Raw genomic sequence first — 22,253 nt, forward strand, 5'->3', positions numbered from 1 at the left:
AAAAATTCTTAAAAAATCCACGCCTCGTATAGACCCTGGAAAAAAATTCTTAAAAAATCCACGCCTCATATAGACCCTGGAAAAAAATTCTTAAAAAATCCACGCCTCGTATAGACCCTGGAAAAAAATTCTTAAAAAATCCACGCCTCGTATAGACCCTGTACAAAAAATTCTTAAAAAATCCACGCCTCGTATAGACCCTGGAAAAAAATTCTTAAAAAATCCACGCCTCCTATAGACCCTGGAAAAAAATTCTTAAAAAATCCACGCCTCGTATAGACCGTGGAAAAAAATTCTTAAAAAATCCACGCCTCGTATAGACCCTGGAAAAAAATTCTTAAAAAATCCACGCCTCGTATAGACCCTGGAAAAAAATTCTTAAAAAATCCACGCCTCGTATAGACCCTGGAAAAAATTCTTAAAAAATCCACGCCTCGTATAGACCCTGGAAAAAAATTCTTAAAAAATCCACGCCTCGTATAGACCCTGGGAAAAAATTCTTAAAAAATCCACGCCTCGTATAGACCCTGGAAAAAATTCTTAAAAATCCACGCCTCGTATAGGCCCTGGAAAAAATTCTTAAAAAATCCACGTCTCGTATAGACCCTGTAAAAAATTCTTAAAAAAATCCACGCTTCGTATAGACCCTGGAAAAAAATTCTTGAAAAATCCACGCCTCGTATAGACCCTGGAAAAAAATTCGTAAAAATCCACGCCTGGTATAGACCCTGGAAGAAAATTCTTAAAAAATCCACGCCTCGTATAGACCCTGGAAAAAAATTCTTAAAAAATCCTCGCCTCGTATATACCCTGGAAAAAAATTCTTAAAAAATCCTCGCCTCGTATATACCCTGGAAAAAACTTCTTAAAAAATGCACGCCTCGTATAGACCCTAGAAAAATATTCTTAAAAAATCCACGCCTCGTATAGACCCTGGAAAAAAAATCTTAAAAAATCCACGCCTCGTATAGACCCTGGAAAAAAATTCTTAAAAAATCCAAGCCTCGTATAGACCATGGAAAAAAATTCTTAAAAAATCCACGCCTCGTATAGACCATGGAAAAAAATTCTTAAAAAATCCACGCCTCGTATAGACCCTGGAAAAAAATTCTTAAAAAATCCACGCCTCGTATAGACCATGGAAAAAAATTCTTAAAAAATCCACGCCTCGTATAGACCCTGGAAAAAAATTCTTAAAAAATCCACGCCTCGTATAGACCCTGGAAAAAAATTCTTAAAAAATCCACGCCTCGTATAGACCCTGGAAAAAATTCTTAAAAAATCCACGCCTCGTATAGACCCTGGAAAAAATTCTTAAAAAATCCACGCCTCGTATAGACCCTGAAAAAAAATTCTTAAAAAAAACCACGCCTCGTATAGACACTGGAAAAAAATTCTTAAAAAATCCAAGCCTCGTATAGACCCTGGAAAAAAATTCTTAAAAAATCCACTCCTCGTATAGACCCTGGAAAAAAATCCTAAAAAAATCCACGCCTCGTATAGACCCTGAAAAAAAATTCTTAAAAAAAACCACGCCTCGTATAGACACTGGAAAAAAATTCTTAAAAAATCCAAGCCTCGTATAGACCCTGGAAAAAAATTCTTAAAAAATCCACTCCTCGTATAGACCCTGGAAAAAAATCCTAAAAAAATCCACGCCTCGTATAGACACTGGAAAAAAATTCTTAAAAAATACACGCCTCGTATAGACCCTGGAAAAAAATTCTTAAAAAATCCACTCCTCGTATAGACCCTGGAAAAAAATTCCTAAAAAATCCACGCCTCGTATAGACACTGGAAAAAAATTCTTAAAAAATCCACGCCTCGTATTGACCCTGGAAAACAAATCCTAAAAAATCCACGCCTCGTATAGACACTGGAAAAAAATTCTTAAAAAATCCACGCCTCGTATTGACCCTGGAAAAAATTCTTAAAAAAATCACGCCTCGTATAGACCCTGGAAAAAATCTTAAAAAATCCACGTCTCGTATAGACCCTGGAAAACATTCTTAAAAAATCCACGCCTCGTATAGACCCTGGAAAAAAATTCTTAAAAAATCCACGCCTCGTATAGACCCTGGAAAAAAATTCTTAAAAAATCCACGCCTCGTATAGACCCTGGAAAAAAATTCTTAAAAAATCCACGCCTCGTATAGACCCTGGAAAAAAATTCTAAAAAAATCCACGCCTCGTATAGACCCTGGAAAAAAATTCTTAAAAAATCCACGCCTCGTATAGACCCTGGAAAAAAATTCTTAAAAAATCCACGCCTCGTATAGACCCTGGAAAAAAATTCTTAAAAAATCCACGCCTCGTATAGACCCTGGAAAAAAATTCTAAAAAAATCCACGCCTCGTATAGACCCTGGAAAAAATTCTTAAAAAATCCACGCCTTGTATAGACCATGGAAAAAAATTCTTAAAAAATCCACGCCTCGTATAGACCCTGGAAAAAAATTCTTAAAAAATCCACGCCTCGTATAGACCCTGGAAAAAAATTCCTAAAAAATCCACGCTTCGTAGAGACCCTGGAAAAAAATTCTTAAAAAATCCACGCTTCGTAGAGACCCTGGAAAAAAAATTCTTAAAAAATTCACACCTCGTATAGACCCTGGAAAAAAACTCTTAAAAAATCCACGCCTCGTATAGACCCTGGAAAAAAATTCTTAAAAAATCCACGCCTCGTATAGACCCTGGAAAAAATTATTAAAAAATCCACGCCTCGTATAGACCGTGGAAAAAAATTCTTAAAAAATCCACGCCTCGTATAGACCGTGGAAAAAAAATCTTAAAAAATCCACGCCTCGTATAGACCCTGGAGAAAAATTCTTAAAAAATTCCACGCCTCGTATAGACCGTGGAAAAAAAATTCTTAAAAAATCCACGCCTCGTATAGACCGTGGAAAAAAATTCTTAAAAAATCCACGCCTCGTATAGACCCTGTACAAAAAATTCTTAAAAAATCCACGCCTCGTATAGACCCTAGAAAAAAATTCTTAAAAAATCCACGCCTCCTATAGACCCTGGAAAAAAATTCTTAAAAAATCCACGCCTCGTATAGACCGTGGAAAAAAATTCTTAAAAAATCCACGCCTCGTATAGACCCTGGAAAAAAATTCTTAAAAAATCCACGCCTCGTATAGACCCTGGAAAAAAATTCTTAAAAAATCCACGCCTCGTATAGACCCTGGAAAAAAATTCTTAAAAAATCCACGCCTCGTATAGACCCTGGAAAAAATTCTTAAAAAATCCACGCCTCGTATAGACCCTGGAAAAAAATTCTTAAAAAATCCACGCCTCGTATAGACCCTGGAAAAAATTCTTAAAAAATCCACGCCTCGTATAGGCCCTGGAAAAAATTCTTAAAAAATCCACGTCTCGTATAGACCCTGTAAAAAATTCTTAAAAAATCCACGCTTCGTATAGACCCTGGAAAAAAATTCTTGAGAAATCCACGCCTCGTATAGACCCTGGAAAAAAATTCGTAAAAATCCACGCCTGGTATAGACCCTGGAAAAAAATTCGTAAAAATCCACGCCTGGTATAGACCCTGGAAGAAAATTCTTAAAAAATCCACGCCTCGTATAGACCCTGGAAAAAAATTCTTAAAAAATCCTCGCCTCGTATATACCCTGGAAAAAAATTCTTAAAAAATCCTCGCCTCGTATATACCCTGGAAAAAAATTCTTAAAAAATGCACGCCTCGTATAGACCCTAGAAAAATATTCTTAAAAAATCCACGCCTCGTATTGACCCTGGAAAAAAAATCTTAAAAAATCCACGCCTCGTATAGACCCTGGAAAAAAAATTCTTAAAAAATCCAAGCCTCGTATAGACCATGGAAAAAAATTCTTAAAAAATCCACGCCTCGTATAGACCATGGAAAAAAATTCTTAAAAAATCCACGCCTCGTATAGACCCTGGAAAAAAATTCTTAAAAAATCCACGCCTCGTATAGACCATGGAAAAAAATTCTTAAAAAATTCCACGCCTCGTATAGACCGTGGAAAAAAAATTCTTAAAAAATCCACGCCTCGTATAGACCGTGGAAAAAAATTCTTAAAAAATCCACGCCTCGTATAGACCCTGTACAAAAAATTCTTAAAAAATCCACGCCTCGTATAGACCCTAGAAAAAAATTCTTAAAAAATCCACGCCTCGTATAGACCCTGAAAAAAAATTCTTAAAAAATCCACGCCTCGTATAGACGCTGGAAAAAAATGCTTAGAAAATCCAAGCTTAGTATAGACCCTGGAAAAAAAATCTTAAAAAATCCACGCCTCGTATAGACCCTGGAAAAAAAAATCTTAAAAAATCCCGCGTCGTATAGACCGTGGAAAAAAATTCTTAAAATATCCACGCCTCGTATAGACCCTGGAAAAAAATTCTTAAAAAATCCACGCATCGTATAGACCCTGGAAAACAATTCTTAAAAAATCCACGCCTCTTATAGACCCAGGAAAAAAATTTTAAAAAAATCCACGCCTCGTATAGACCCTGGAAAAAAATTCTTAAAAAATCTACGCCTCGTATATACCCTGGAAAAAAATTCTTAAAAAATCCACGCCTCGTATGAACCCTGGAAAAAAAATTCATAAAAAATCCACGCCTCGTATATAGCCCCCAAAAAAATCTTAAAAAATCCACGTCTCGTATAGACCCTGGAAACAAAATCTTAAAAATCCACGCCTCAGTTAGACCCTGGAAAATCTTAAAAAATCCACGCCTTGTATAGACCCTCAAGGGTATAAACCGTTGAAAAAAATTCAGAGCCTCGCAAAAAAATATTTAAAAAAACACATCTCGTATAGACCCTTGAAAAAAAATTCTTAAAAAATCCACGCCGCGTATAGAGCCTGGAAAAAAATCCTAAAATCCCAACCCTAGTGCAAAAACTAAATACTTACCCGCATACTATCCTCTTTATAACTACACTCTACTAAATTTCCTTTTATTTTTCCTAATTCCAGCTAAACCCATTGAAATCGTATTCCTCATACGCAGCCAAGCTGCACCACCACACAATCAATTAGGCCAACAACTAAAGGAGAATCTGACAAGGCAAGCGAAGGAGCTGCAACCGAAGTATAACATTAAAATACAAATATTACATGAATTATTCAATCAACCTGGGGAATGGACTATACTACACATTATACCGCATCTTATGTCCAGCCTGCTGGTGCCGCCCGTGCCCATGGGGACTACAACTCATACTCACACAACAACAGAAACAGCAAAGTCGCCGACCAAACAAATTGACAATGGTGTGGAATTAATAACCAATCTGACCAGATGGATTATCTTCTGTGAGGAAAGGACCAACGTTAATGTACGTCAACTCTTGCAAAGATTAACAAACGAAAATCACAAACAGGTAGGTCGTGAAGGGTGGGAGCGATTGTTAACTGATTCATTGTGAAATGCATTTCGAAAATTGATGTAATTTTCGTTGTTCTCTTCACACCCGCATTTTTGTGACCGTGTTTGTGTGTGTGGGAACAGCCTTTGTTTTTAGGCCATCCATTGTACGATCGGGAACCAACAATAATACATCACTTTGCATTTTTCGAGAATCCCAAATGGTTTCCATATCCAATGTTGGGTGCCGGTATCGTGTTTAGCATGCCGCTACTTAAAAGGTAGGTTTTATCCTTTTGACTTTTGTGCTGTTAAGTATGTTTGTGTGTGTGCTTGTGTGAAATTCAGTATGTTGTGTATGCGTTGGTGAGTCTGGTTACAGGTATAAATGCTCACAATGTTCGGATATTAAAATATACACAAATGTGAGAACAGTGGTGCAGAATGCAAATTTTACTTCAAAAGGAAGACCTGAGAAGACTTAGAGTTCTTCCATGAGAAGGCTTTGAGGTCTTCCATAAGAAAACTTTGAGGTCTTCTATGAAAAGACTTTGGAGTCTTCTATGAGAAGACTTTGAGGTCTTCTATGAGAAGACTTTGCGGTCTTCTATGAGAAGACTTTGAGGTCTTCTATGAGAAGACTTGGCGGTCTTCTATGAGAAGACTTGGCGGTCTTCTATGAGAAGACTTGGAGGTCTTCTATAAGAAGACTTGGAGGTCTTCTATGAGAACACCTTGAGGTCTTCTATTAGAAGACTTTGAGGTCTTCTATGAGAAAGACTTTCAGGTCTTCTATGAGAAGACTTTCAGGTCTTCTATAAGAAGCCTTGGCGATCTTCTATGAGAAGACTTGGCGGTCTTCTATGAGAAGACTTTGAGGTCTTCTATGAGAAGACTTGGCGGTCTTCTATGAGAAGACTTGGCGGTCTTCTATGAGAAGACTTTGAGGTCTTCTATAAGAAGACTTAGCGGTCTTCTATGAGAAGACTTGGCGGTCTTCTAAGAGAAGACTTGGCGGTCTTCTATGAGAAGACTTGGCGGTCTTCTATGAGAAGACTTGGCGGTCTTCTATGAGAAGACTTGGCGGTCTTCTATAAGAAGACTTGGCGGTGTTCTATGAGAAGACTTGGCGGTCTTCTATGAAAAGACTTTGAGGTCTTCTATGAGAAGACTTTGAGGTCTTCTATGAGAAGACTTTGAGGTCTTCTATGAGAAGACTTTGAGGTCTTCTATGAGAAGACTTTGAGGTCTTCTATGAGAAGACTTTGAGGTCTTCTATGAGAAGACTTTAAGGTCTTCTATGAGAAGACTTTAAGGTCTTCTATGAGAAGATTTTGAAGTCTTCTACAAGCAGACTTGGCGGTATTCTATGAGAAGACTTCGCGGTCTTCTATGAGAAGACTTTGACGTCTTCTATAAGAAGACCTTAAGCTCTTCTGTGAGAACACTAAGAGGTCTTAAATGAGAAGACTTTGAGGTCTTCTATGAGAAGACTTTAGGGTCTTCTATTAAAGAATTTGAGATCTTCTATGAGAAGACTTTAAGTTCTTCTATGAGAAGAATTTGAGGTCTTCTATGAGAAGATTTTGAGGTCTTCTATGAGAAGACTTTGAGGTCTTCTATGAGAACACCTTGAAGTCTTCTATGAGAACAACTTGAGGTCTTTTATGAGAAGACTTTAAGGTCTTCTATGAGAACAACTTGAGGTCTTTTATGAGAAGACTTTGGGGTATTCTGTCAGAAGACTTTGAGGTTTTGTTTGAGAACACTTTGCGGTCTTCTATGAGAAGACTTTGAGGTATTCTATGAGAAGACTTTGACGTCGTCTATGAGAAGACTTTGAGGTCTTCTATGAGAAGACTTTGAGGTGTTCTATGAGAAGACTTTGAGATCTTCTATGAGAAGACTTGGCGGTCTTCTATGAGAAGACTTTGAGGTCTTCTATGAGAAGACTTTGCGGTCTTCTATGAGAAGACTTTAAGGTCTTCTATGAGAAGACTTTAAGGTCTTCTATAAGAAGACTTGGCGGTCTTCTATGAGAAGACTTGGCGGTCTTCTAAGAGAAGACTTGGCGGTCTTCTATGGGAAGACTTTGGAGTCTTCTATGAGAAGACTTTAAGGTCTTCTAAGAAAAAGAATTTGAGGTCTTCTATGAGTAGACTTGGAGATCTTTTTTGAGAAGACTTTGAGGTCTTCTATGAGAAGACTTTGAAGTCTTCTATGAGAGGTCTTCTATGAGAAGACTTGGCGGTCTTCTATGAGAAGACTTGGCGGTCTTCTATGAGAAGACTTTGAGGTCTTCTATAAGAAGACTTAGCGGTCTTCTATGAGAAGACTTGGCGGTCTTCTAAGAGAAGACTTGGCGGTCTTCTATGAGAAGACTTGGCGGTCTTCTATGAGAAGACTTGGCGGTCTTCTATAAGAAGACTTGGCGGTCTTCTATGAGAAGACTTGGCGGTCTTCTATGAAAAGACTTTGAGGTCTTCTATGAGAAGACTTTGAGGTCTTCTATGAGAAGACTTTGAGGTCTTCTATGAGAAGACTTTGAGGTCTTCTATGAGAAGACTTTAAGGTCTTCTATGAGAAGACTTTAAGGTCTTCTATGAGAAGACTTTAAGGTCTTCTATGAGAAGATTTTGAAGTCTTCTATAAGCAGACTTGGCGGTATTCTATGAGAAGACTTCGCGGTCTTCTATGAGAAGACTTTGACGTCTTCTATAAGAAGACCTTAAGCTCTTCTGTGAGAACACTATGAGGTCTTAAATGAGAAGACTTTGAGGTCTTCTATGAGAAGACTTTAGGGTCTTCTATTAAAGAATTTGAGATCTTCTATGAGAAGACTTTAAGTTCTTCTATGAGAAGAATTTGAGGTCTTCTATGAGAAGACTTTGAGGTCTTCTATGAGAAGACTTTGAGGTCTTCTATGAGAACACCTTGAGGTCTTCTATGAGAACAACTTGAGGTCTTTTATGAGAAGACTTTAAGGTCTTCTATGAGAACAACTTGAGGTCTTTTATGAGAAGACTTTGGGGTATTCTGTCAGAAGACTTTGAGGTTTTGTTTGAGAACACTTTGCGGTCTTCTATGAGAAGACTTTGAGGTATTCTATGAGAAGACTTTGACGTCGTCTATGAGAAGACTTTGAGGTCTTCTATGAGAAGACTTTGCGGTCTTCTATGAGAAGACTTTAAGGTCTTCTATGAGAAGACTTTAAGGTCTTCTATAAGAAGACTTGGCGGTCTTCTATGAGAAGACTTGGCGGTCTTCTAAGAGAAGACTTGGCGGTCTTCTATGGGAAGACTTTGGAGTCTTCTATGAGAAGACTTTAAGGTCTTCTAAGAAAAAGAATTTGAGGTCTTCTATGAGTAGACTTGGAGATCTTTTTTGAGAAGACTTTGAGGTCTTCTATGAGAAGACTTTGAAGTCTTCTATGAGAGGTCTTCTATGAGAAGACTTTGAGATCTTCTATGAGAAGACTTGGCGGTCTTTTATGAGAAGACTTTGAGAACTTCTATGAGACGACTTGGCGTCTTCTATGAGAAGACTTTGAGGTCTTCTATAAGAAGACTTGGCGGTCTTCTATGAGAAGACTTGGCGGTCTTCTAAGAGAAGACTTGGCGGTCTTCCATGAGAAGACTTTGAGGTCTTCTATAAGAAGACTTTGAGGTCTTCTATGAGAAGACTTTGAGGTCTTCTATGAGAAGACTTTGAGATCTTCTGTGAGCAGACTTTGAGGTCTTCTATGAGAACACCTTGAGGTCTTCTATGAGAACACCTTGAGGTTTTCTATGAGAAGACTTTGGAGTCTTCTATGAGAAGACTTGGCGGTCTTCTTTGAGAATACTTGGCGATCTTCTATGAGAAGACTTTGAGACCTTCTATGAGAAGACTTGTCGTATTCTATGAGAAAACTTTGAGGTCTTCTATGAGAAGACTTGGCGGTCTTCTATGAGAAGACTTGGCAGTCTTCTATGAGAAGACTTGGTAATCTTCTATGAGAAGACTTGGCCGTCTTCTATGAGAAGACTTTGAGATCTTCTATGAGAAGATTTGGCGGTCTTCTATGGGAAGACTTTGAGACCTTCTATGAGAAGACTTTGAGGTCTTCTATAAGAAGACTTGGCGCTCTTCTATGAGAAGAATTCTATGAGAAGATTAGACTTGGCGGTCTTCAAAGAGAAGATATGGCGGTCTTCTATAAGAAGACTTGGCGGTCTTCTATGAGAAGACTTGGCGGTCTTCTATGAGAAGACTTTGAGGTCTTCTATAAGAAGCCTTGGCGGTCTTCTGTGAGAAGACTTTAAGATCTGATATAAGCAGACTCGGCGGTCGTCTATGAGAAGGTCTTATATGAGAAGACTTTGAAATCTTCTATGAGAAGACTTGGCGGTCTTCTATGAGAAGACTGAGGTCTTCTATGAGAAGACTCGGCGGTCTTCTATGAGAAGACTTGGCGGTCTTCTATGAGAAGACTTTGAGGTCTTCTATAAGAAGCCTTGGCGGTCTTCTGTGAGAAGACTTTAAGATCTGATATAAGCAGACTCGGCGGTCGTCTATGAGAAGGTCTTATATGAGAAGACTTTGAAATCTTCTATGAGAAGACTTGGCGGTCTTCTATGAGAAGACTGAGGTCTTCTATGAGAAGACTCGGCGGTCTTCTATGAGAAGACTTGGCGGTCTTCTATGAGAAGACTTTGAGGTCTTCTATAAGAAGCCTTGGCGGTCTTCTGTGAGAAGACTTTAAGATCTGATATAAGCAGACTCGGCGGTCGTCTATGAGAAGGTCTTATATGAGAAGACTTTGAAATCTTCTATGAGAAGACTTGGCGGTCTTCTATGAGAAGACTGAGGTCTTCTATGAGAAGACTTTGAGACCTTCTATGAGAAGACTTGGCGTCTTCTATGAGAAGACTTTGAGGTCTTCTATGAGAAGACTTTGAGGTCTTCTATAAGAAGACTTGGCGGTCTTCTATGAGAAGACTTGGCGGTCTTCTATGAGACTTGGCAGTCTTCTATGAGAAGACTTGGCAGTCTTCTATGAGAAGACTTGGTAGTCTTCTATGAGAAGACTTGGCCGTCTTCTATGAGAAGACTTTGAGATCTTCTATGAGAAGATTTGGCGGTCTTCCATGGGAAGACTTTGAGACCTTCTATGAGAAGACTTTGAGGTCTTCTATAAGAAGACTTGGCGCTCTTCTATGAGAAGAATTCTATGAGAAGAATTAGACTTGGCGGTCTTCAAAGAGAGGACTTGGCGGTCTTCAAAGAGAAGATATGGCGGTCTTCTATAAGAAGACTTGGCGGTCTTCTATAAGAAGACTTTGAGGTCTTCTATAAGCAGACTTGGCGGTCTTCTATGAGAAGACTTGGCGGTCTTCTATGAGAAGACTTTGAGATCTTCTATGAGAAGACTCGGCGGTCTTCTATGAGAAGACTTGGCGGTCTTCTATAAGAAGCCTTGGCGGTCTTCTGTGAGAAGACTTTAGGATCTGATATAAGCAGACTCGGCGGTCGTCTATGAGAAGACTTGGAGGTCTTATATGAGAAGACTTTGAGATCTTCTATGAGAAGACTTTGAGGTCTTCTACTGAGAAGACTTTGAGGTCTTCTATAAGAAGACTTGGCGGTCTTCTATGAGAAGACTTTGAGATCTTCTATGAGAAGACTTGGCGGTCTTCTATGAGAAGATTTGGCGGTCTTTTATGAGAAGACTTTGAGACCTTCTATGAGAAGACTTGGCGTCTTCTATGAGAAGACTTTGAGGTCTTCTATAAGAAGACTTGGCGGTCTTCTATGAGAAGACTTTGAGGTCTTCTATAAGAAGACTTGGCGGTCTTCTATGAGAAGACTTGGCGGTCTTCTATGAGAAGACTTGGCAGTCTTCTATGAGAAGACTTGGAGGTCTTCTATGAGAAGACTTTGAGACCTTCCATGAGATGACTTGGCGTCTTCTATGAGAAGACTTTGAGGTCTTCTATAAGAAGACTTGGCGGTCTTCTATGAGAAGACTTTGAAGTCTTCTATAAGAAGACTTGGCGGTCTTCTATGAGAAGACTTTGAGATCTTCTATGAGAAGATTTGGCGGTCTTTTATGAGAAGACTTTGAGAACTTCTATGAGACGACTTGGCGTCTTCTATGAGAAGACTTTGAGGTCTTCTATAAGAAGACTTGGCGGTCTTCTATGAGAAGACTTGGCGGTCTTCTAAGAGAAGACTTGGCGGTCTTCTAAGAGAAGACTTGGCGGTCTTCTATGAGTAGACTTTGAGGTCTTCTATGAGAAGAATTGGCGGTCTTATATGAGAAGACTTGGCGGTCATCTATGAGAAGACTTGGCGGTCATCTATGAGAAGAATTTGAGGTCTTCTATAAGAAGACCTTGAGGTCTTCTATAAGAAGACTTAACGGTCTTCTATGAGAAGACTTGGCGGTCTTCTATGAGTAGACTTTGAGGTCTTCTATAAGAAGACTTTGAGGTCTTCTATAAGAAGACTTAGCGGTCTTCTATAAGAAGACTTAGCGGTCTTCTATGAGAAGACTTTGAGGTCTTCTGTGAGAAGACTTGGCGGTCTTCTATGAGAAGACTTGGCGGTCATCTATGAGAAGACTTGGCGGTCATCTATGAGAAGAATTTGAGGTCTTCTATAAGAAGACCTTGAGGTCTTCTATAAGAAGACTTAACGGTCTTCTATGAGAAGACTTGGCGGTCTTCTATGAGTAGACTTTGAGGTCTTCTATGAGAAGAATTGGCGGTCTTATATGAGAAGACTTGGCGGTCTTCTATGAGAAGACTTGGCGGTCTTCTAAGAGAAGACTTGGCGGTCTTCTATGAGAAGAATTGTCAGTCTTATATGAGAAGACTTTGAGATCTTCTATGAGAAGACTTGGCGGTCTTCTAAGAGAAGAATTGGCTGTCTTCTATGAGAATACTTAGCGGTCTTCTATAAGAAGACTTAGCGGTCTTCTATGAGAAGACTTGGCGGTCTCCTATGAGAAGACTTTGAGGTCTTCTATGAGAAGACTTGGCGGTCTTCTATGAGAAGACTTGGCGGTCTTCCATAAGTAGACTTTGAGGTCTCCTATAAGAAGACTTGGCGGTCTTCTATGAGAAGACTTGGTGGTCTTCTATGAGAAGACTTTGAGGTCTTCTATGAGAAGACTTTAAAGTCTTCTATGCGAAGATATTGAGGTCTTCTATGAGAAGACTTTGAGGTCTTCTATGAGAAGACTGTGAGGTATTCTATAACAACACCTTGAGGTCTTCTTTGAGGTTTTCTATGAGCAGACTTGGAGGCCTTCTATGAGAAGGCTTTGAGATCTTCTATGAGAAGACTTGGCGGTCTTCTATGAGAAGACATTGAGGTCTTCTATAAGAAGACTTAGCGGTCTTCTATGAGAAGACTTTGAGGTCTTCTATGAGAAAACTTGGAGGTCTTCTATGAGAAGACTTGGAGGTCTTCTATGAGAAGATTTTGAGGTCTTTTATGAGAAGACTTTGAGGTCTTCTATGAGAAGACTTTGGAGTCTTCTATAAGAAGATTTTGAGATCTTCTATGAGAAAACTTCGGGGTCTTCTATGAAAAGACTTTGATGTCTTCTATGAGAAGACTTTGATGTCTTTTATGAGAAGACTTTCATGTCTTCTATGAGAAGACTTTCATGTCTTCTACGAGAAGATTGCCAAGTCTTCTATAAGATGACTTTCAGGTCTTCTATCAGAAATCTTTGAAGTCTTTTATCAGAAGTCCTTAAAGACTATTATGAGAAGACTTTCATCACTTCTATGAGAAGTTTTTCTGTTCTTTATTGTGAAAACGTTCCTCTCTTTTTTTATTTTATTAGAATCCTGTCTTGCCTCTCCCTCAACACCAATGTTCTCCAAACCACAGTTCATCGATTCGGAAGGCCTGCATTTTCGGTTTGCAAAGCTATTTTGATTTATTTGTGTTTATTTTGCAATTTTTTAGTTGTTCGGTATTTGTTGTTGTTGTGTTGGTGGTAACACGTTGTTGCCATTAACTTTAACAGAAAAATCTGTTGCTGGTTTCCATTGTGTGGGTGAGTGAGTGTGTGTGTTGGTGGATTGCTTTTAGTTGAATGAGAAAAATGTGTGAACATTTGTTTGTGTGACATGCCACGGCATGGATGGCAGTGCGTATGAGCAACGAACATCCTTATGTGACACTGTGTGAATGGATTGTTTGGGTATGTATGTGAGTGTGTTTGTTTGTATAGTTTAGTACATATTTGCTCTTTAACACATTACAACCCTGTTAGACCTCCTTATTCATTGTTGATGTTGTTCACTTCCATCTTTTTCTCCTCCCAAATATTTCATGGGCATGGAACCCCGACAGCATTGCCGACATTTTTAGCCACCACAGCAAACAGCAGCAGCAGTATCATCAGCCTCCGCTGCTACATTCCGAGTTTAGTATTGATGCTGCCCATGAGCTTGCTCGTTTCATTTATGATAATGTCCAAATGCCAGCAACAGAAACAGAAGACGACAATGAAAAGGATCCCCAAAATGAAGATGTAAGGCCTGTAAACACGGCGACAACATCATCACTAAATGATAGTAAAAGTCCTGATGTCACTGTGTATTACCGAACAACAACTACAATGACAAGTAATAGTGACACAGCCACAACAAGAACTACAGCAACACATCCTAAGGCAGCTATGAGAGATGATAATACGCAACATCATCATAATGACATAGACAATGCGGATGATGATGTGAACGGGGCTGATAATGCCTCTGATTTCCGACATTCTAATGAAATCATTGATGATGCCAGGTCAAAGGTGGTGGTGGCGGCTGCTTCTGCTCAGGCCAAACAGAAAAAGAAGAAAATAATTTTAAAGAAAGCTCCGTACATTTGTCCTGAAGCCAACTGGGAGACCGGAAACAACAAAGCCGCCTGTGCCATGTATGCGAAACCAGAAACCTCATCAGCATTGCCCGAGTCATGTGTAAGTATCAATCGTGGTGGGAATAAAAAAACTTGAAACGAAGCACACATAGCACACACAGAATACGAATACCAGGACCATGGGCATAGATTTGTTTACACTGCAAGGCTATGTTGCTTCGAATAGCTTTGAACATTGTCAACTATTATTTCAATCATAAAGAAAGGTTTGGATATCAATATCATGTTGAAAGTACGTAGATGGAAGCATATGGGACGGAGAGGGGAGAAAGTGATATGTGAACACAAATTCACAAACGTGGATGATTTATCCACAAAACATGGATAATATTTATATACACAAAACGTGGATAATTTATTTATCAACAAAACGTGGATAATTTATTTATCCACAAAACGTGGATAATTTATTTATCCACAAAACGTGGATAATTTATTTATCCACAAAATGTGAATAATTTATTTATCCACAAAACGTGGATAATTTATTTATCCACTAAACGTGGATAATTTATATATCCACTAAACGTGGATAATTTATTTATCCACTAAACGTGGATAATTTATTTATCCACAAAACGTGGACAATTTATTTTTCCACAAGACGTGGATAATTTATTTATCCACAAACGTGAATATATTAATTTTCCACAAACGTGGATAATTTATTTATCCACAAAACTTGGATAACTTATTTATCCACAAAACTTGGATAATTTATTTACACAAAACTTGGATAATTTATTTATCCACAAAACTTGGATAATTTATTTATCCACAAAACGTGGATAACTTATTTATCCACAAGACTTGCAAAACTTATTTATCCACAAAACGTGGATAATTTATTTATCCGCCAAATGTGGATAATTTATTTTTCCACAAATGTGGATTATTTATTTATCCGCCAGCTGTGGATAATTGTTTTATCCACAAAATGTGGATAATTCATTTATCCACAAAATGTGGATAATTTATTTATCTACAAAATGTGGATAATTTCTTTATCCGCCAATTTATCCACAAAATGTGGATAACTTATTTATCCACAAAACGTGGATAATTTATTTATCAACAAAATATGGATAATTTATTTATCCACAAATGTGGATAATTTATTTATCCACAAAACGTGGATAATTTATTTATCCACAAAATATGGATAATATTTAAATATACAAAACGTGGATAATTTATTAACTACAAAACGTGGAATATTTATTTATCCACACAGCGTGGATAATTTATTTATCCACAAAACGTGGATAATTTATTTATCCACAAAATGTGCATAATTTATTTATCCACAAAACGTGGATAAATTATTTATCTAAATAATTTATCCACAAAGCGTGGATAATTTATCTATTCACAAAAAATTTCGATAATTTATTTATCCACAAAAAATTGGAGACATTATTTATCCACAAAACGTGGATAACTTATTTATCCACAAAACGTGAAAAATTTATTTATCCACAAAACGTGGAAAAATTATTTATCCGCCAAATGTGCATAATTTATTTATCCTCCAAATGTGGATAATTTATTTTTGCACAAATGTGGATAAAATATTTATCCACAAAACGTGTATAATTTATTTATCCACAAAACGTGGATAATTTATTTATTAGCGAAATATGGATGGACAAATGTGGATAAATTACTTATCCACAATCGTGGATAATTTATTTATCCACAAAACGTGGATAATACATTTATCCGCCAACTTTATTTATCCACAAAATGTGGATAATTTATTTAACCAGAAAATGTGGATAATTTATTTATCCACAAAATGTGGATAATTTATTTATCCACAAAACGTGGATAATTTATTTATCCACAAAATGTGGATAATTTATTTATCCACAAAATGTGGATAATTTATTTATCCACACAACGTGGATAATTTATTTATCCACAAATGTGGATAATTCATTTATCCACGAAACGTGAATAGTTTATTTATCCACAAAACGTGAATAATTTATTTATCCACAAAACGTGGATAATTCATTTATCCAAAAATATGTGTGATTTATTTATCCACAAACGTGGATAATTTATTTATCCACAAACGTGGATAATTTATTTATCCACACGTGGGTAATATTTAAATACAGAAAACGTGGATAATTTATTTATCCACAAAACGCGGTTAATTTATTTATCCACAAAACTTTGATAATTTATTTATTCACAAAACGTGGATGATTTATTTATCCACAAAATGTGGTTATTTTATTTATCCACAAAATTATTTAATTATCCACAAATCATGGATAATTTATCTATCCACAAAATTATTTAATTATCCACAAATCATGGATAATTTATTAATCCCAAAACGTGGATTATTTATTTATCCAAAAAAAGCGTGGATAATATATTTATCCACAAAACGTGGATAATTGTTTATCCACAAAACGTGGATAATTTATTTATCCACAAAACGTGGATAATTTATTTATCCAAAAAATGTGGTTATTTTATTTATCCACAAAACGTGGATAATTTATTTATCCACAAAATGTGGTTATTTTATTTATCCACAAAATTATTTAATCATCCACAAATCATGGATAATTTATTAATCCACAAAACGTGGATAATTTATTTATCCAAAAAAGCGTGGATAATATTTTTATCCACAAACCATGGATTACTGTTTATCCACAAAACGTGGATAATTGTTTATCCACAAAACGTGGATAACTTATTTATCCACAAAACGTGGATAATTTATTTATCCACAAAACGTGGATAATTTATTTATCTACAAAATTATTTAATTATCCACAAATCCTGGATAATTTATTTATGCACACAATTATTTAATTATCCACAAATCATGTATAACTTATTCATCCACAAAACGTGGATAATTTATTTATCCAAAAAAGCGTGGATAATTTTTTTATCCACAAAACGTGGACATTTTATTTATCCACAAAACGTGGATAAATTATTTATCTACAAATGTGGATAATTTATTTATCCACAAATGTGGATAATTTATTTATCCACAAAATTATTTAATTATCTACAAATCCTGGATAATTTATTTATCCACAAAATTATTTAATTATCCACAAATCATGGATAATTTATTTATCCACAAAACGTGGATAATTTATTTATCCAAAAAGCGTGGATAATTTATTTATCCACAAAACGTGGATAATTTATTTATCCACAAAACGTGGATAATTTATTTATCAACAAAATTATTTAATTATCCAAAAATCATGGATAATTTATTTATCCACAAAACGTGGATAATTTATTTATCCAAAAAGCGTGAATAATTTTTTTATCCACAAAACGTGCATAATTTATTTATCCACAAAATGTGGATAATTTAATTATCCACAAAAAGTGGATAATTTATTTATCCACAAAACGTGGATAATTTATTTATCCACAAAACGTGCATAATTTATTTATCCACAAAACGTGCATAATTTATTTATCCACAAACGTGGATAATTTTATCCGCCATCGTGAATAATTTTATCCACCAATGTGGATAAATTTAGTTGTATCTCTCCATATTTTTTGTGAAAATATAATTTTTGTTTCTCTTTACAGATTCCGGCTGAGCGTGATGAAATCTATTTTGCTGTTAAAACATGCTCCAAATTCCACAAGGAACGTTTACCTGTGATACAGACCACATGGGCACCCTATGCTAAGCATATACATTATTTCAGCGATGTCGAAGGTAAGTTAAGAGGGAAGGTCACACAGGGGTCGCTTTCGGTTTTATGAGGAATTAAAGAATTCACCCTGCCGATATACAAAACTTAGTTATGTACTTCATAAGGATACATATAGCCTTCCAAGTTTCCTTTAAACCATTCCCTATGTTCTACGTGTACTTCAGTATGACCTAATATTGGATATTTCTGTACTTCCGATTAATTTCAATCTATTGCAACATGCATCTATGCAAATTGTAAATGATGATGATTGATATAACACATGTTCCCCCCTTACTCCACCTCCCCCTTCCGCCTCTTCTTCTTCTTATTCTTGTTCACAGATATCAACATACCAACAATCAATACCGGCTTTGCAAATGTTGAAATGGGACATTGTGCCAAAACTTTACAAATTCTTAAATTGGCTCTAAGGGACATTGAGAGCCACAACAGCAACAACGAGGACGACAACAATTTTGTCAACAATAACAACAAACACTATCAGCAACATCTTAATCAATATGGCGGGAAGAAGAAGAACAAAGGGAAGTCCTCTCAAATTCAATGGTTGATGCTAACCGATGATGATACTCTATTGAGGTAAGTAAAGTGTCGGGTAGGATAATGCATACATGTGTCAATATGATGTATGTGTGTAGCTTAATTAATTATGTGCAAATAATGATGACAAGGTGTGAATATTATGACATTGAACCCCACCTCTCCCTGCCTCTCACACCTCCAAACTTTGTGTTCTCCCATTAACACATGGCTCTTGGCCATTAGCAATTATATTCTTCCTATCCCAGAATGATGAAATATCCCAAATTTTTTTCAATTAAAATTTCAATTTATTTTCATTCCAAAGGATTAAGGATATTTGCTCCATTGCTTCCAATATGGAATTGCCATTCGAATAATCAGAATTACAATTTGCTATTTTGTTTTTGTTTTTTTTTTTCACCACGATTTCATTGTTGTCTGGAATATGTCTGCTTGTCCTGAATTTATTTTTTCTTGTATGACCACATTCTCTGTCTCATGGGTTATGTTGTTGGTGGTGTTTACATTGATTTTGTTGTCGATAAAGATTAAAATCCGCTGTTCGCGTTAATAGTGGGCAACAAGTTTAAGCCACGGCCTCTGGCGTCCGAAGGTCCTTGTTTTGGATCCGTATATAACTACGACAGTGGTACAAAATAGTGGTCGGTTGGACAAAAAATTCTCCTCAGAAACTGAGGATGGTTTTTTCTATAGAAAAAATTCTCCTCAGGAACTGAGGATGGTTTTTTCTATAGAAAAAATTCTCCTCAGGAACTGAGGATGGTTTTTTCTATAGAAAAAATTCTCCTCAGGAACTGAGGATGGTTTTTTCTATAGAAAAAATTCTCCTCAGGAACTGAGGATGGTTTTTTCTATAGAAAAAATTCTCCTCAGGAACTGAGGATGGTTTTTTCTATAGAAAAAATTCTCCTCAGGAACTGAGGATGGTTTTTTCTATAGAAAAAATTCTCCTCAGGAACTGAGGATGGTTTTTTCTATAGAAAAAATTCTCCTCAGGAACTGAGGATGGTTTTTTCTATAGAAAAAATTCTCCTCAGGAACTGAGGATGGTTTTTTCTATAGAAAAAATTCTCCTCAGGAACTGAGGATGGTTTTTTCTATAGAAAAAATTCTCCTCAGGAACTGAGGATGGTTTTTTCTATAGAAAAAATTCTCCTCAGGAACTGAGGATGGTTTTTTCTATAGAAAAAATTCTCCTCAGGAACTGAGGATGGTTTTTTCTATAGAAAAAATTCTCCTCAGGAACTGAGGATGGTTTTTTCTATAGAAAAAATTCTCCTCAGAAACTGAGAATGTCTTTTTTTCGATAGAAAAAATTCTCCTCAGGAACTGAGGATGGGTTTTTTTCTATAGAAAAAATTCTCCTCAGGAACTGAGGATGGGTTTTTCGTATAGAAAAAATTCTCCTCAGGAACTGAGGATGGGTTTTTTCTATAGAAAAAAATTCTCCTCAGGAACTGAGAATGGGTTTTTTCTATAGAAAAAATTCTCCTCCGGAACTGAGGATGGCTTGTTTTCTATAGAAAAAAATCACCTCAGGAGCTGAGGATGGGTTTTTTCTAAAATCATCTCAGGAACTGAGCATGGTTTTTTCTATAGAAAAAATTCTCCTCCGGAACTGAGCATGGTTTTTTCTATAGAAAAAATTCTCCTCAGGAACTGAGGATGGGTTTTTTCTATAGAAAAAATTCTCCTCAGGAACTGAGGATGGTTTTTTCCTATAGAAAAAATTTTCCTCAGGAACTGAGGATGGTTTTTTCCTATAGAAAAAATTCTCCTCAGGAACTGAGAATGGTTTTTTCCTATAAAAAAAAGTCTCCTCAGGAACTGAGGATAGTTTTTTCCTATAGAAAAAATTCTCCTCAGGAACTGAGGATGGTTTTTTCCTATAGAAAAACTTCTCCTCAGGACCTGAGGATGGTTTTTTCCTATAGAAAAAATTCTCCTCAGGAACTGAGGATGGTTTTTTCTATAGAAAAAATTCTCCTCAGGAACTGAGGATGGTTTTTTCTATAGAAAAAATTCTCCTCAGAAACTGAGGATGGTTTTTTGCTATAAAAAAATTCTCCTCAGAAACTGAGGATGGTTTTTTGCTATAGAAAAAAATCTCCTCGTATAGAAAAAATTCTCCTCAGGAACTGAGGATGGTTTTTTCGTATAGAAAAAATTCTCCTCAGGAACTGAGGATGGTTTTTTCGTATAGAAAAAATTCTCCTCAGGAACTGAGGATGGTTTTTTCGTATAGAAAAAATTCTCCTCAGGAACTGAGGATGGTTTTTTCGTATAGAAAAAATTCTCCTCAGGAACTGAGGATGGTTTTTTCGTATAGAAAAAATTCTCCTCAGGAACTGAGGATGGTTTTTTCGTATAGAAAAAATTCTCCTCAGGAACTGAGGATGGTTTTTTCGTATAGAAAAAATTCTCCTCAGGAACTGAGGATGGTTTTTTCGTATAGAAAAAATTCTCCTCAGGAACTGAGGATGGTTTTTTCGTATAGAAAAAATTCTCCTCAGGAACTGAGGATGGTTTTTTCGTATAGAAAAAATTCTCCTCAGGAACTGAGGATGGTTTTTTCGTATAGAAAAAATTCTCCTCAGGAACTGAGGATGGTTTTTTCGTATAGAAAAAATTCTCCTCAGGAACTGAGGATGGTTTTTTCCTATAGAAAAAATTCTCCTCAGGAACTGAGGATGGTTTTTTCCTATAGAAAAAATTCTCCTCAGGAACTGAGGATGGTTTTTTCCTATAGAAAAAATTCTCCTCAGGAACTGAGGATGGTTTTTTCCTATAGAAAAAATTCTCCTCAGGAACTGAGGATGGTTTTTTCCTATAGAAAAAATTCTCCTCAGGAACTGAGGATGGTTTTTTCCTATAGAAAAAATTCTCCTCAGGAACTGAGGATGGTTTTTTCCTATAGAAAAAATTCTCCTCAGGAACTGATGATGGTTTTTTCCTATAGAAAAAATTCTCCTCAGGAACTGAGGATGGTTTTTTCCTATAGAAAAAATTCTCCTCAGGAACTGAGGATGGTTTTTTCCTATAGAAAAAATTCTCCTCAGGAACTGAGGATGGTTTTTTCCTATAGAAAAAATTCTCCTCAGGAACTGAGGATGGTTTTTTCCTATAGAAAAAATTCTCCTCAGGAACTGAGGATGGTTTTTTCCTATAGAAAAACTTCTCCTCAGGACCTGAGGATGGTTTTTTCTATAGAAAAAAATCTCCTCAGGAACTGAGGATGGTTTTTTGCTATAGAAAAAATTCTCCTCAGGAACTGAGGATGGCTTTTTCGTATAGAAAAAATTCTCCTCAGGAACTGAGGATGGTTTTTTCGTATAGAAAAAATTCTCCTCAGGAACTAAGGTTGGTTTTTTCTATAGATGGTTCTTTCTATAGAAAAAATTCTCCTCAAGAACTGAGGATGTTTTTTTTCTATAGAAAAAATGCTTCTCAAGAATTGAGGATGGTTTTTTTCTATAGAAAAATTCTCCTCAGGAACTGAGGATGGTTTTTTCGTATAGAAAAAATTCTCCTCAGGAACTGAGGATGGTTTTTTCGTATAGAAAAAATTCTCCTCAGGAACTGAGGATGGTTTTTTCGTATAGAAAAAATTCTCCTCAGGAACTGAGGATGGTTTTTTCGTATAGAAAAAATTCTCCTCAGGAACTGAGGATGGTTTTTTCGTATA

General features: G+C 36.5%; 1 protein-coding gene across 22 annotated transcripts in view; it reads left to right on the forward strand.

Moving 5' to 3' along the window:
* LOC141393649 (beta-1,3-glucosyltransferase) overlaps positions 1 to 22,253 on the forward strand; it is a 59,664-nt gene that overhangs the window by 31,053 nt on the left and 6,358 nt on the right. For all 22 annotated transcript variants that reach the window (XM_073966968.1, XM_073966971.1, XM_073966974.1 and 19 more), the window contains 5 exons: positions 4,970 to 5,376; positions 5,505 to 5,641; positions 13,716 to 14,337; positions 17,892 to 18,024; positions 18,346 to 18,604. In XM_073966968.1, the coding sequence (XP_073823069.1) occupies positions 4,970 to 5,376; positions 5,505 to 5,641; positions 13,716 to 14,337; positions 17,892 to 18,024; positions 18,346 to 18,604 (1,558 nt within the window). The remainder of the gene's footprint in view (positions 1 to 4,969; positions 5,377 to 5,504; positions 5,642 to 13,715; positions 14,338 to 17,891; positions 18,025 to 18,345; positions 18,605 to 22,253) is intronic.

The sequence above is a fragment of the Musca autumnalis genome, unplaced genomic scaffold (genome assembly GCF_047663935.1).
Source record: "Musca autumnalis isolate F117 unplaced genomic scaffold, ASM4766393v1 scaffold_2, whole genome shotgun sequence".
In the NCBI taxonomy this organism is placed as follows: domain Eukaryota; kingdom Metazoa; phylum Arthropoda; class Insecta; order Diptera; family Muscidae; genus Musca; species Musca autumnalis.